The sequence below is a fragment of the Euphorbia lathyris genome, chromosome 7 (assembly GCF_963576675.1).
Source record: "Euphorbia lathyris chromosome 7, ddEupLath1.1, whole genome shotgun sequence".
Taxonomy (NCBI): domain Eukaryota; kingdom Viridiplantae; phylum Streptophyta; class Magnoliopsida; order Malpighiales; family Euphorbiaceae; genus Euphorbia; species Euphorbia lathyris.
Window position 1 is genome coordinate 22,401,221 of NC_088916.1, and position 13,130 is coordinate 22,414,350.

At 36.7% G+C, this 13,130-nt stretch overlaps 3 protein-coding genes across 3 annotated transcripts; all 3 read left to right on the forward strand.

The window, feature by feature from the left end:
* Positions 1-2,443: 2,443 nt before the first annotated feature.
* On the forward strand, positions 2,444-3,361 carry LOC136201492 (ABC transporter B family member 1-like). The gene is made up of 3 exons (XM_065992168.1): positions 2,444-2,789; positions 2,863-3,038; positions 3,120-3,361. Exons 1-3 carry the CDS (start codon positions 2,735-2,737, stop codon positions 3,219-3,221), a joined length of 333 nt encoding a protein of 110 aa, XP_065848240.1. The 5' UTR covers positions 2,444-2,734; the 3' UTR covers positions 3,222-3,361.
* A 1,663-nt stretch (positions 3,362-5,024) lies between these two features.
* LOC136234804 (protein NRT1/ PTR FAMILY 5.10-like) lies at positions 5,025-9,866 on the forward strand. The gene is made up of 4 exons (XM_066024287.1): positions 5,025-5,433; positions 5,512-5,729; positions 7,883-8,427; positions 8,907-9,866. Exons 1-4 carry the CDS (start codon positions 5,292-5,294, stop codon positions 9,709-9,711), a joined length of 1,710 nt encoding a protein of 569 aa, XP_065880359.1. The 5' UTR covers positions 5,025-5,291; the 3' UTR covers positions 9,712-9,866.
* A 132-nt stretch (positions 9,867-9,998) lies between these two features.
* On the forward strand, positions 9,999-12,929 carry LOC136234805 (uncharacterized). Its single transcript, XM_066024288.1, has 4 exons — positions 9,999-10,518; positions 10,870-11,460; positions 11,543-12,171; positions 12,255-12,929. Exons 2-4 carry the CDS (start codon positions 11,216-11,218, stop codon positions 12,767-12,769), a joined length of 1,389 nt encoding a protein of 462 aa, XP_065880360.1. The 5' UTR covers positions 9,999-10,518; positions 10,870-11,215; the 3' UTR covers positions 12,770-12,929.
* Positions 12,930-13,130: the final 201 nt, after the last annotated feature.

The window sequence follows — 13,130 nt, forward strand, 5'->3', positions numbered from 1 at the left end:
GCTTCCGTCAAGAAAAATATCAGTTATTTTGTGACAGTCAGAGTGCTATTCACCTTGGAAAGAATTCCTCTTTCCATTCCAGATCAAAGCATATTGATGTGAGATATCATTGGATCAGAGATGTGTTGGAGATGAAACTACTACAGTTAGAAAAGATCCATACTGATGAAAATGGATCAGACATGTTAACGAAAGTCTTACCAAGGGAGAAGTTCGAATACTGTCGAATGGCTGCAGGAATTACGATACCCTCATGTAATTGGGAGGGGGAGAATTGTTAGTTTGAAGTCCCAATTAAATGAGGGATCATTTATGTAATTTGTATTAATTAAGGACTCTGTTATGTAATTTGTAAATATTAAAAAAAAAAAAAAGAATATAAATCATTAATTGGGGTGGCACCGAATTCGGCGCCACCCTCATTTGTCAAACAACAGCATTCAAATTGAATGCTGTTGTTGGTGGGTACCCTTGGCAGTATAAAATGCCAAGGGTTACCATTATAAAATGGGGTGAGTTCCATACTTTGGATATTGAGGGAGCATCTAGAGAGTGAGGGTGAGCAAAGGTGCGAGTTCTCAAAAATTGAGAGTTTGTCGAAGTTGAGAGCTTAAGTGAGAGTTAGTATATTGAGGTAGTTTAATTAATTCGGGGAGAGACAAAATAGTAAAGATAATTATTTTCGGGTTTTTCGGGAAACACCTGAGTGCTACTATTTTGGTTTTATCTCATTGTAACTCTAGAAAGTTTCTAGAGAACGCCCTCTTTGTACGCCTACTATTTTATAGTGGAAAAATTTACTCTCAAGCTTGTTCGTGAACGTAGTCTGTTAAATTATCGGTGTCATTTTTATTGATTATTTTGCTCGTCAATATTTTTACGGAATAAATTTTTGCGTTTATTCCCAACAATGACTTGGGCCATTCCTCATATGAATTTTGATGGGCCATGACAAATTGGAAAGGAAATAAACGGTGGGAGATTATGCCCCCTTGTAAGCCTATTCGTGCACAAGTTTTCCCCTTGTAAACCCAATTCTAAACGTACTAATAATGGACGGGTTTGTTCCACACACACACCTATCAGTGGATACAAAAGCCCGGTGAAATATTTTCACATGACATAACTTTTTCGTCTGATGTTAGAATTGGGCAAAGTTAGTAATGTTGGAAATCTTGTGAGATTAAGAACATGTTCTATAAAGAAATTTAAGGTTAATTCTGAACTTAGGAAAAGTCAATATCGGTAGGAATGGCAACGGATAGGATACTTGCGTGTAGTGTCAATCTCAATCCCAATCCCAATCCCAAACACTTACTCGTTTATTTTTTAATTACTCGTACCCGTCTCATTACCCTAACGGGTATACTTTTTGCATCCCATACCCGTTCCATTTAATTCACGGATACTCACGAGTACCCTTACCCGTTAAGAATCAATGAATAAAACAAAAAAATATTACAAATTTAACAAAGTATAAATTTAATAAAGGGTAATTAATTTATTAGTCCCTATATTTTGACAAAACACATTGTTTAGTTCCTGTATTTTCAAAAACACACGATAAGGTCCCTAACTTTTTTCTCGATGAATTGTTTAGTCCCTAATGTTTTTCTCAGTGAACAGTTTAGTCCCTAACATGAGTTGAGAATATGGAGGAAATTAAACTCACCATTGAGAGTAAGAGGATTTCCACCTTCAATTCGAACAGGAAGAGTAAGCGAGAGAGATTTGAGTCGATTTCTACATTCAATTCAAACAGGAAGAGTGAGCATGAGTGATTCGATTATGGATTAGGGATTCAATCTTTTCTCCATTTTTTTTGGTGAGCGCGAGTTGTGAGAGAAAGACATAGAGGTGTGAATTGTTTTTCACCGATAAATAGTAAAGGGTAATTTAATCATTTCTGAATTCATAAACGGAAAAAAATCTAACAAACAGACGGAATGACTAAACAGTTCACCGAGAAAAAGGTTAGGGACCTTACCGTGTGTTTTTGAAAACACAGAGACTAAACAATATGTTTTATTAAAATATAGGGACTAATAAATTAATTACCCTTTAATGAATCATGCATCTAAAAATTGAACAAATTGAACCTTAATCAATAAAAATAAAGTAGATTAGTGGTATTACTGAATGGTTGAAGAACAAACAGATGCGGTTCAAATCTCACATTTTATATCTAAAAAACCAATATTTTTTAGGGAAAAGTACAAAAATAAACCTTGCGGTTACACCTGTTTTCGATCGGCACCATTGTGGTTTAAAAATTTACAAACTGATACTTTGAGGTTCATTCTGTTAGCAAACATATTTCCAAATTGACTAACGATATTAAAAGTCAAATGAAAAAGAGTTAATTTTGTTCTTATATTTATTTATTTTATAAATTAACTCTCTTATTATCTAATTATTACAAAAAACCCCAAAATAAAAAATAAAAAATAAAAATCAATTACACCATCTTTTCCATCTCTCTTTAATTTCTTATTTTTTCTTCTTTCTCTCTATTTTCTCTCATCTTTGTTAATTTTTCTCTCTCTAAAATCAATCCAACATAAGATTGTTTCATCCTCTCTTCTTTCACCTTCTTTCATCTATATAATTTAGCATATAAACAAGTAGATTATGTTAGGAAAAATCCAGAATTTGAATTAATTTGAACCAGTTTACATATCCCCAATTTGAATTTTGTGCTTTTAACTAATCAAAATTTGGGGGATTTTGCAGTATGCATTTTTACTTTCTCATTGTTGGAGCATCAATTTGGGCTTCTTCTTGGGCAGGTTTGTTCTAATTTTTTCTTTTATGGGTCTTTTTTTGCCATTTTTGGTTATGTAAATGTGAGGTGAAAAACAGAGATATCATGTTGGATGTGGACTGGGGAGAGACAAACAACAAAGATGAGAATCAAGTACTTAGAAGCAGCATTAAACCAAGACATTCAGCTCTTTGACACCCAGGTTAGAACCTCCGACGTCGTTTTCGCCATCAATTCTGATGCAGTTATGATCCAAGATGCCATTAGTGAAAAGGTAAGAACAAAACAGAACAGACCAAAACAGAGTAACCCCAATCTTTTTCACTACACTTAAAAATCCAATCTTTTTGTGCAGTTGGGGAATTTCCTTCACTATTTGGGGTACTTTTGTTTCTGGATTCATTGTGGGTTTTACTGCTGTTTGGCAATTAGCACTTGTCATTCTAGCAGTAAGTAGTTCCTCTAATTGCAGCGATTCATACAACTAAATTAACTAAGCTTGCTGCTAAGAGCCAGGAAGCAATGTCACAAGCAGGAAACACTGTAGAACATGTAAATTTAAGTTCAGATTGTAGCAAAAGTTTGATTCTTTTTAGTTTTTTGTATCTGGGTATTGGCTAATTTGAAGGGTAATTGCAGACTTTAGTTCAAATTCGTGCTGTTCTAGCATATGTTGGAGAATCGAGATCATTGCAAGCTTATGCTGAATTTGCAGACTGTAGTTCAAAAATTCAACCTCTACGTTATTCAAGTAAATTTAAAGCTAAATTACATAGATGAAAGAAGGTGAAAAAAGAGAGATGAAATAATAATTGATTTTGGAGATAGAAAAAATAACAAAAAAAAAAAAAAGAAAAGAGGGAAAGAAGAAAAAAAAAATTAGAAATTAAAGAGAGATGAAAAAAATGATGTAATTGATTTTTATTTTTTATTTTGAGGTTTGTTTGTGATAATGAGATAATAATAGGGTTAATTTATAAAATAAATAAATATAAGGACCAAATTAACTATTTTTCCTTTGATTTTTAACACTGTTAGTCAATTTGGCTTGTGTTTGCTAATGGAATGAACCTCAAAGTATCAGTTTATAAATTTTTAAACCACAAGGGTGACAATCGAAAGCGGGTATAACCACAAAGTTTATTTTTATATTTTTTTCCTATTTTTTAACATATAAAAGAGTTATGACGGGTAACGGGTAACGACTATTCTAGAGATATTTTCATACCCATCCATTACCCTAACATGTAATGATTTTGATCTCATATTCGTCTTATACCATTTTATATCGGGTACGGATAGTCCTATTGGGATCCGGATAGTGCCAGATATCCGCGGGTACAATATCCATTACCATTCCTAAACATCGGGTCTAAATCCCAAGTGTTACCTAAATTTCTATAAGTCAAACTTTCGCATTAGACCTCTAAATCATACCCGATCAATTACATTGGAGCACACTTGAAAAGTATTATGAATCTCATGAATGTTTAATGCCTAATTCAGACCTAGAGTAAAAGGTTAACTTTTTAAACAAGCACAATTTACCCTAAGTCCACAACTTCTAAGATTTTACTTCTCAATTTGTTCTCAATGACCTTCATCCATCCCTTCATGTTGTTTGTCATCATAAGGCTCTGTATTGACAGTCAACATAGCTACCACTATGATGCATTCATTGAAGACATTGGGCAATTTCTCAAGTTATAACGGGATTTTGATGAAGATATTTAGCAATAAAGATATATTTTTTCACAAAATAGAACACATATTGTTATCGAGTCATGCCTTTTAGCTTGAAGAATGCGGGGACCATGTATCAAAGAGTTGTCATTACTATTCTACACGACATGATTTATAAAAAGGTTAAAATATGTTAAGAACATGTACGTGAAGTCTGATACTAGAGAAAGACACATTTACTCTAGAAACGTCGAAAAACACTATTTTTTATTGATCCCATAAATTATTATTTTATGTGTAATTTATTTTGATTATAAATATTGTCACTTTAAATAATAAAATATTTTAATAAAATGGCAAATGTGTCGTGTGCGATGCTAAAAGTGGCAACATTGCCGATAAATAACGAACAACAATAGTCTCTCCAATCCAATTATGAATGTCTAAGTGGTTAGGATTTTGTTTAACTGGATAACTGAAAGAGCCCCAGAAATATTTTTTAACAAGCTCTAGACCAAGAAATATTTTTTAAAATGCACCTTTTTGGTGTTATTTCCTTGTTTTGATATCATACAGATAGAGAGAAAGTGGGTAGGGATTTGTTTAGACTTTAGAGCAAATTATGATTACCATAAAGCCAACAGCTAAACAATACAATCCAATAACACCCAAACAATAGAGCGAAAAAGACGACAACTACAAATTACCAACCACTGAAAAACATCTCATTTCGTACACTGCTCCTATAGTATAATTGGTTCCGTAAGCTAATCATGCTGCTCTGCTAATTTTTTATTAAGGGAGGGGTGGAGAGCGGAGACTGTGGTTGTGGCGGCCGTCCGAGATGGCAATTGTCTCTGTCTCGGAAGCACCAGAACTCCATGCTCCACTTCTATACGACATCGTCGATGGTTCTGTTGATTACAAGGGTCGCCCCGTCCACAGATCTAACTCCGGGGGTTGGAGATCTGCTTCCTTCATTATCGGTACGTTTTTGCAGGATTATTTTCTCTTGTTTTTAAATTAACTCACGGATTAAATTTTTTATGTATGAATTGAGGCAGGAGTGGAAGTTGCAGAGAGGTTTGCCTACTATGGGATATCTTCCAATTTAATTACATATTTGACGGGGCCGCTTGGTCAGTCTACGGCTGCTGCGGCGGAGAATGTGAACGCCTGGTTTGGAACGGCGTCGTTGCTTCCTTTGTTGGGTGCGTTTATTGCTGATTCGTTCCTTGGGAGATACCGCACCATTTTTGTTGCCTCTCTTATTTATGTCCTGGTAATTTCTCGCTCTATTGATCCATTTGCTTCCACATATGATTGGTATCTAACTGATCTTGGCATCTCTCTCTAGTATCAAGGTTTTAGTTTATAGGTATTAAAACCTGTTGCTTATACATTTTCCTATATTATCATTCTTATTGTTGATCTCAATTTCGAGGTATGTGATTCAATTTAATTGGAAACGAGTGTTTGAGGTGACAATGAGTTGTGTTTGAGTTTATTACAAGGCTTGTAAGCTCAAACCCAGATCAAAGTCATCTTAATTTTGTAACAGCCTGGCTCGGACCATGCATATATTGTCGGTTTGGGTCCAAATCCAACACCTTGGGTCTTACGGCTTTAAAACGCATCTAGACGCAATTGTAGTTTTTTTTTTAGGTTTTTTTCATCTTCTAATCACAACCATAGGAAGTGTTTACAAGATATGGACGATGCCAATGAATGGTTGATGGGTAGATTGGATGGAGAGGGGTCGGATGATGATGAGCCAGTGTTCCCACATGAAAATTTAACATGGGCTGATGTTAGTAAGCTGTTGGAGCTAAAGGAAGTGCTTATCATACTAGAGGAGTAGGAAAAAATTGTTATGAATACCTCTAGTTCCAGTGTTAGGCCTAGGCCAAAGGATAAGGGTAAAGCACAATTAGTTTTTAGAGATGAAGAGGAAACTAACTTTGTTGATGATGAGTACCTCAGTACCTGGAAGATCATGATGATGCAATTGAGAATGAGAACCTTGAAGAAGAATATTATGATGATACTGAAGATGGTGATGGTGAATTTGATATGAATAGGGACTTTAAAGATTAAAGAGTTTAGTCTTGATTGAGTAAAAGTAATTATTATTAGACTATTAGTTATTAACTTAGTGTTTAGTTGAAGTTAAACTTTGGTCTTTAGATTTAAATTTTATTATGAATTATAATTATGTCTTAGCATTTAATTCGAATTCATCCCATGCATTTTATGATTAAGATTGTTGTTATTTGACTATTTGTGTAATTTTAGAAATGTTAAGTGTTATTATATATAATTTTATATGTTATTTTGTTTTGGTGCGCCTTGTGTCGCTCATCGCGCACCTGAGCCTTGCGCATGGGCTCCAGGACCTTTTTGCACCTTAGTGCGTCTTGTGCCTTTCACAACTATGGAATTCAGTTCATTCCTGTTCCCGTCGCCATCCCTTAGAGCCGCTCCTTGCTTAGGTCTTCTAACCCGGTTCTACCATCTCTGGACCAGGTCATTACAAATTTTGTTTTCATGGTGAAATCATAAGTCATGTGGATCTGTTGATTAATTATGTTTAACTGCACATGTTCCATTGGGATGCTTTCAGACATCAAATGTCTAATAATAATTGGTAGTATTGATAGGCCAACCAAGTAGCTTGATGTTGGCTTTAATATGCTAAGGCCTCCTTAAAACCAAATCTACATCCAGGTTCCCCCCATTGGGCTCTTTTTATCTTGAGCATATTAACCTTTGACCCAAACGGCCAAGTGGTGAAGCAAATGACAGGTTTTCATTCCCTGGCCAGACAATTTAAACTGAACTTTTTAATAGTCAAATGTTTGTCCTATGGATTTTGTATGAGGGAGACGAGAATCTAAACTTCATTTTACATGGCTCAATTTAGTCTTACGGACATAGATAATGTGTTTTGAATAACCAATCCAAAATATGGATTTGTATCCTAGGACATCCCATTGCAATGATCATCCATCTAACGATCTTTTATCAAGAAAGCTCAAAGAGAAAATAAAACTATATAATAGATTATGCTCGAAATTTCCAGTACTTTTTGCCCTGATTTTTTAGAACTATGCCTGGTTCATGCTCCAAATTAATTGTAGAAACTGAGGTTTACGTTATGCACCACTTCAAACTAATCTGATCATGCATGGAGCTTAACAAAACCAGTAGATTTTATTTCTCTTGGCCTCCATTTTGCTTTGTGGCACACATCTATAACACTGAAACTGCCAGATTGTGCTGGTGGAGGTATTCATAGATACATCTCTTTTTTCTCTCTTTCTGGGAAGTTGTGAAGAAATGTTTGTCTGTTGTATTTTTAAGCTTACACTAATTACAAGAGATCTTTTCACCGTTGGTTTTAAGATATATGCCCTTTGTCGAATTTAATAACAGGGTCTTGGCTTGTTGACTCTTTCGGCTGTGCTTCCTTTAGGTGATTCAGACTGCCCAAGCACCAATCCCACTGGAACATGCTCTCAAAATTTACTTCAAGTAATTTTGTTCTTCTTTTCAATATATTTGGTAGCATTTGCGCAAGGGGGGCATAAACCTTGTGTTCAGGCTTTTGGAGCAGATCAGTTTGATGGGCAAGATCCTAAAGAGTGCAAAGCCAAAAGCTCATTCTTCAATTGGTGGTATTTTTGTATTTGTGCAGGCACCATAATAGCATTGTTGGGCTTAAACTACATCCAAGACAACCTTAGTTGGGGTCTTGGATTTGGAATCCCATGTATTATGATGGTCGTTGCACTTATCATCTTCTTACTTGGAACTCGGTCATATCGCTTTAGTGTCAAAGTGGAAGAGAAAAGTGTGTTTCGAAGAATTGGTCATGTATTTCTTGTAGCACTTAGGAATTGGCGAACTTCCCCTTCTGCGATAGCTTTGGAGGAAGAAGCTCGCGGAACGCTGCCTCACAAAACTTCTGAGCAATTCAAGTAAGAGAATAACCTTTTTGAAAATTAAAAATAGAAGTGAATACAACATGAAGTCTAGAACATTTTAATATTTTGAAAACTTGTTCTGCAACATGGCAATTGAGGATGCACATCTGATGAAAATAATATATGCTCAATCATATGTTTGAAACATGAAGACTCACATGGATAATTAAAGTACTCTATTATGATGTTCTAGGCTGTCATTTGTCAAGCGAAATACTTGGGTTGATAGATGAAGCTTTTGCTGCATTTAGAACTTACTATATTAAATTGTACTGTCTTGTATATATAAAATTTATGGCCTCTATACCTATCAACCAAAAAATGTTAACTGAAATTGAGACAGATGGGTTCAGGTCAATATCAAGAATGACTGAGAAATGTCAATATGATATATTTTGTCATACTACTAGCAGCAACAACAACAACAGCAACCCATCTTCTTCAGTAACAAATTGAATACTCTAAATTGACAGGTTTCTCAACAAAGCGCTGCTTTCACCAAGTGGCTCTAAGGAAGATGGAGAAGTGTGCAGCCTAAGTGAAGTTGAAGAAGCTAAGTCAGTACTGAGGCTTGTTCCAATATGGTTTACATGTTTGGTTTATGCTGTTGTGTTTGCACAGTCCTCAACTTTCTTTACTAAGCAAGGAGTGACGATGGATAGATCTATTTCACCGAGTTTCGATATACCACCAGCTTCACTTCAATCCTTTATCAGCCTTGCTATTGTTATTTTCATTCCGATCTATGACCGTGTCTTTGTTCCCATAGCAAGGACTATTACCAGGGAACCATCTGGCATCACAATGCTTCAGAGGATTGGAACAGGAATGTTTTTATCAGCTCTGTCTATGGCAATTGCTGCCATGGTTGAAATGAAGAGGCTTGAAATTGCTAGAGAATATGGACTAATCGATACGCCAAATGTGACAGTTCCAATGAGCGTATGGTGGCTAATTCCTCAGTATGTCTTGTTTGGAGTTGCTGACGTATTTACCATGGTAGGACTGCAAGAATTCTTCTACGATCAGGTACCTAGCGAATTAAGGAGCGTAGGTCTTTCTCTCTATCTGAGCATCTTTGGTGTAGGAAGCTTTATAAGTAGCTTTCTGGTGTCTGCCATTGATAAAGCCACCGGCGGGGAAGGCCATTATAGCTGGTTTGCTAATAATCTGAACCGGGGTCATCTCGATTACTTCTATTGGCTACTTGCTGGTATGAGTTTAATACAATTGGCTGCATACTTGTATTTTGCAAGAAAGTATGTATATAGCAGGTGAAGAACTATATAATATCAGCTAGTCTTTCTTCCTATTGTTGTTAGATATATGTACTGTGAAATCCAAAGAAAGGATTCTCTCACTTGGAGAAAGTTGTGAATTGGGGTTGATGTTTTGGTCAATTGTGTGTTATGAGCACATATATTTTTTTTTTTTTTGGTAAATTTCAAATAAAACCCGTGTGGTTTTACTAATTTTCAATTAAAGGATTTTGGTTTACTTTTTGTCAAAACGATGATTGGGGTTTTCAACTTTAGCAAAATAAGCTTTTTCGATTGATATTATTAAAATCACACTTGACGACTTTAAAAATTACATATTTTAAGAACTATTAGTATTCTAACCAACTTTAATTCTTCAACTTTTTTATTTTGATATTATTTAAATGATGTTCGGTAAAGAGAGAGAAAGTTAATGTTTAGAGAGAGAAAGTTCTAAAAAAGATGATTTTCGAAAATCGAAAATGTAGTTACATAAAAAATATGACATTGAACAGCTTTAATTCTTGAAAATTTTCATTTTCAGGTCTGAAACCACATGGGTTTTATTTGAAATTTACCCTAAATTTAATTACCCCAATTAAATAAACAACACTAATTAATAAAGTGGGTTACTAAACCCAGCCCCATTTTCACACTTCCAGCCCCGAAAAAAGACCTAACCGCCCTTTGAACAAAAACTAAAAATTTGAATCCCTCCCAAACTCTCTCAAACTCATTTTCATCCGAATCAAAGACAAAACGTTTGATGGAAGACAATCCGTTATCACCGAGAGTAGACGGGAGTGATGCTACGTCCGAAGTCGAGGTATGTTTCCGAATTAACTTCCTTGCATTTTTGTAATTTGAATTGGAAAAAAAAAATCTGGTTCGGCACTCGGGCGTGTGAGCATCATGCCCCACCACATGGTCGGGCGTATGAGTATCACGTCCCACCATGTGGTGGGGCGTGATAACCACACGCCTCACCAAGAGGTGGGCCGTGATGTTCATACGCCCCATCATGAGGTGGGGCGTGATGTTCATACGCCCCACCTCATGGTGAGGCGTGATGCTCACACGCCCGAGCATATTTGTGGCTGTTTTTCGGGTTTAGACACCGAAACGCTATAGAAAAGTCACGTTCTGATACAAAATGTTCGTTATTACTCATTTACAGGAGGTTTCGTGGGAAGAATTTGACGGAAACAGCATAGATTATAGCTCGCAGTTTTTTCCCAAACAAACATTTCAAACATATCATGAAGCTGTTAACTGGGCAAAACAGACGGCAATTGGGATCGGGTTTGAGTTAACAATAGCGTCGCACAAGACGGGGCGCAAGTCAAAGTAGATATTGGTTAAATGTGCTCATGGTGTTAAGAATTATAAAAGGAAAAAGGATGTGGATATGGATGTTATACTACGGAAGAATACAAAAACAAAGTACTGTGGTTGCAAATTCCAGATAAAGGTTATGGAAATCGGCGAATTGGCGGTTGGGTGGTGAATGGGCAGTGGTAGCTATGAAGAATACTACTGGCAACTGGCCTGGTGTGATTCAGTACGTGGAGACCACGTGGCTAGTGCATAAAGAGAAGTTTTATCGAGCATGGACGAACAAGGTGTTGCACTTAGGAAACACCACAACCTGTCGAGTGGAGAGTTCACATGCACAGTTGAAACAGTGGTTGAATTCATCTACTGGTGCACTTGATACAGTGTGGGCGAAGGTGCACAAGGACATTGAGGCTCAGATCGAGGCGATCAAGTAAGACATTTATTCTGTTATTTGCTTTAATCTTTTAAAATTTAATACATTAGTTTTATAATCCGTCATTGTATATAATCAGATACTCACTCGAGGACTCGAGAAGAAGATATGCGGTGAATCACTCTGGAGAACCTTTCACGTATCTCGACTTACACGTTTCACATTACTGCTTGGCTGTACTAAATGATGAGCTCAAGCGTATGCACGCATTGAGTATGGATGTGGTAACTGAATGCGGATGCGTGTTGCCCATGACTCATGGCATTCCGTGTGCATGTGAGCTGAAAACATATATTGACACAAATGAATCGGTCCGTGTTGACCGCATCCATCCTTTTTGGAGATCTCTTGCGTTTGAAGGGTTGAGTGACATACCAGTTACTGCTCCAGTATATGCTGACGGGTCTGAGGATCACCGATTTTTTCAATCTCTTGTGGAAAAGGTTGAAAAATTAGATCCTTCAATGGTGCATAGCATATCGATGTACATTCATGATCAGATAAACCCGGAACAAAGTGGCTTTAAAGAACCTGAGGTCAAAGACACTGTTAGGGGTAGACCAAAGGGAAATTCATCAACAAAACGAAATCTGAGTGCATGGGAGTACAATCAGTCACCACGAGGTCGAGCACGGTCCTCGGGTTCGAGGAGTAGTCGTAGTCGAGGACGTTCTTCATCCTCATCTGTGCATAACAGCCAGATGCCGGGTATATTTTATTTCATTTATATATATGTTGAAGTTAAAGTAAATATATTTTTATTGATAAATTTCATATATTAATATTTTCAGTCGGATTTGATGCGGATATCGCCAGTTACCACCATTTACATCGGGTTCAAGGTCTCATCGTACCATTTATTACTGGATTCCATGATGTTGTAGCGGATGGTAACTGTGGATTTCGTGTTTTAGCCGATGCAATCACCTATAACCAAGAGGAGTGGAAGCTGATGAGAGTGCTTATAGAGATTGAGATGCGGGCAAACCGTGATCTGTATGCGCCAATGTACGGGAACAGATTTTATGTTGCACTCACACGTATTAAATGGGCAGGAGTGGGTTGTGGTGAGTCCCACTGGATGGTGAGTCCAGATGACTTATTTGCTGCTGCATCTGTATTGAACGCAGTAATTTTTCTCTTTACTACAGAACAATTAGGATGTTGCACTATACTGCCGATGCGTTCGGACGATGGAAGACCACCTGAGCGAGAGATTGTGATTTGTCATTTGGGGAGTTATCATCACTACATACGTCTTTATTTACATCCTTCGTTTCCAGTGCCTCCCATTGCCACCCAATGACGATTATTTTCTCATCAGAGTGTTCGTCATTTGAAGAATTTATACGCTGAAAGGAGAGAGACTTGGACTAGATTATATTAGTTTTATATGTTGTGATTAATAATATTTATTAATTAACTTATATTATTTTTTGGTTTTAAGTACAATTCTGTAGTTACGGGTTTAACCGCATATTTACGGATTTAACGGACTATTTACGGGTTTGACGAACTATTTACGGGATAAAAAAAGCTATTTTTTTTACGGATTCGACACGCGGGCGTGTGGCCATCACGCCTCACCTCGCGGTCGGACGTGATAGCCCCACGCCTCACCGCGTGGTCGGCCGTGACAACCACATGCCCTACCTTACGGTCGGGCG

Coding starts and splice junctions, on each gene's coding strand:
- LOC136234804 (XM_066024287.1), top strand. CDS start 5,292: ATGGCAATTGTCTCTGTCTCGGAAGCACCAGAACTCCATGCTCCACTT. Junction 5,434..5,511: donor ATCTGCTTCCTTCATTATCG/GTACGTTTTTGC, acceptor GAATTGAGGCAG/GAGTGGAAGTTGCAGAGAGG. Junction 5,730..7,882: donor CCTCTCTTATTTATGTCCTG/GTAATTTCTCGC, acceptor ATTTAATAACAG/GGTCTTGGCTTGTTGACTCT.
- LOC136201492 (XM_065992168.1), top strand. CDS start 2,735: ATGCATTTTTACTTTCTCATTGTTGGAGCATCAATTTGGGCTTCTTCT. Junction 2,790..2,862: donor TTGGGCTTCTTCTTGGGCAG/GTTTGTTCTAAT, acceptor GGTGAAAAACAG/AGATATCATGTTGGATGTGG. Junction 3,039..3,119: donor AAGATGCCATTAGTGAAAAG/GTAAGAACAAAA, acceptor CTTTTTGTGCAG/TTGGGGAATTTCCTTCACTA.
- LOC136234805 (XM_066024288.1), top strand. CDS start 11,216: ATGAAGAATACTACTGGCAACTGGCCTGGTGTGATTCAGTACGTGGAG. Junction 11,461..11,542: donor GCTCAGATCGAGGCGATCAA/GTAAGACATTTA, acceptor GTATATAATCAG/ATACTCACTCGAGGACTCGA. Junction 12,172..12,254: donor GCATAACAGCCAGATGCCGG/GTATATTTTATT, acceptor TAATATTTTCAG/TCGGATTTGATGCGGATATC.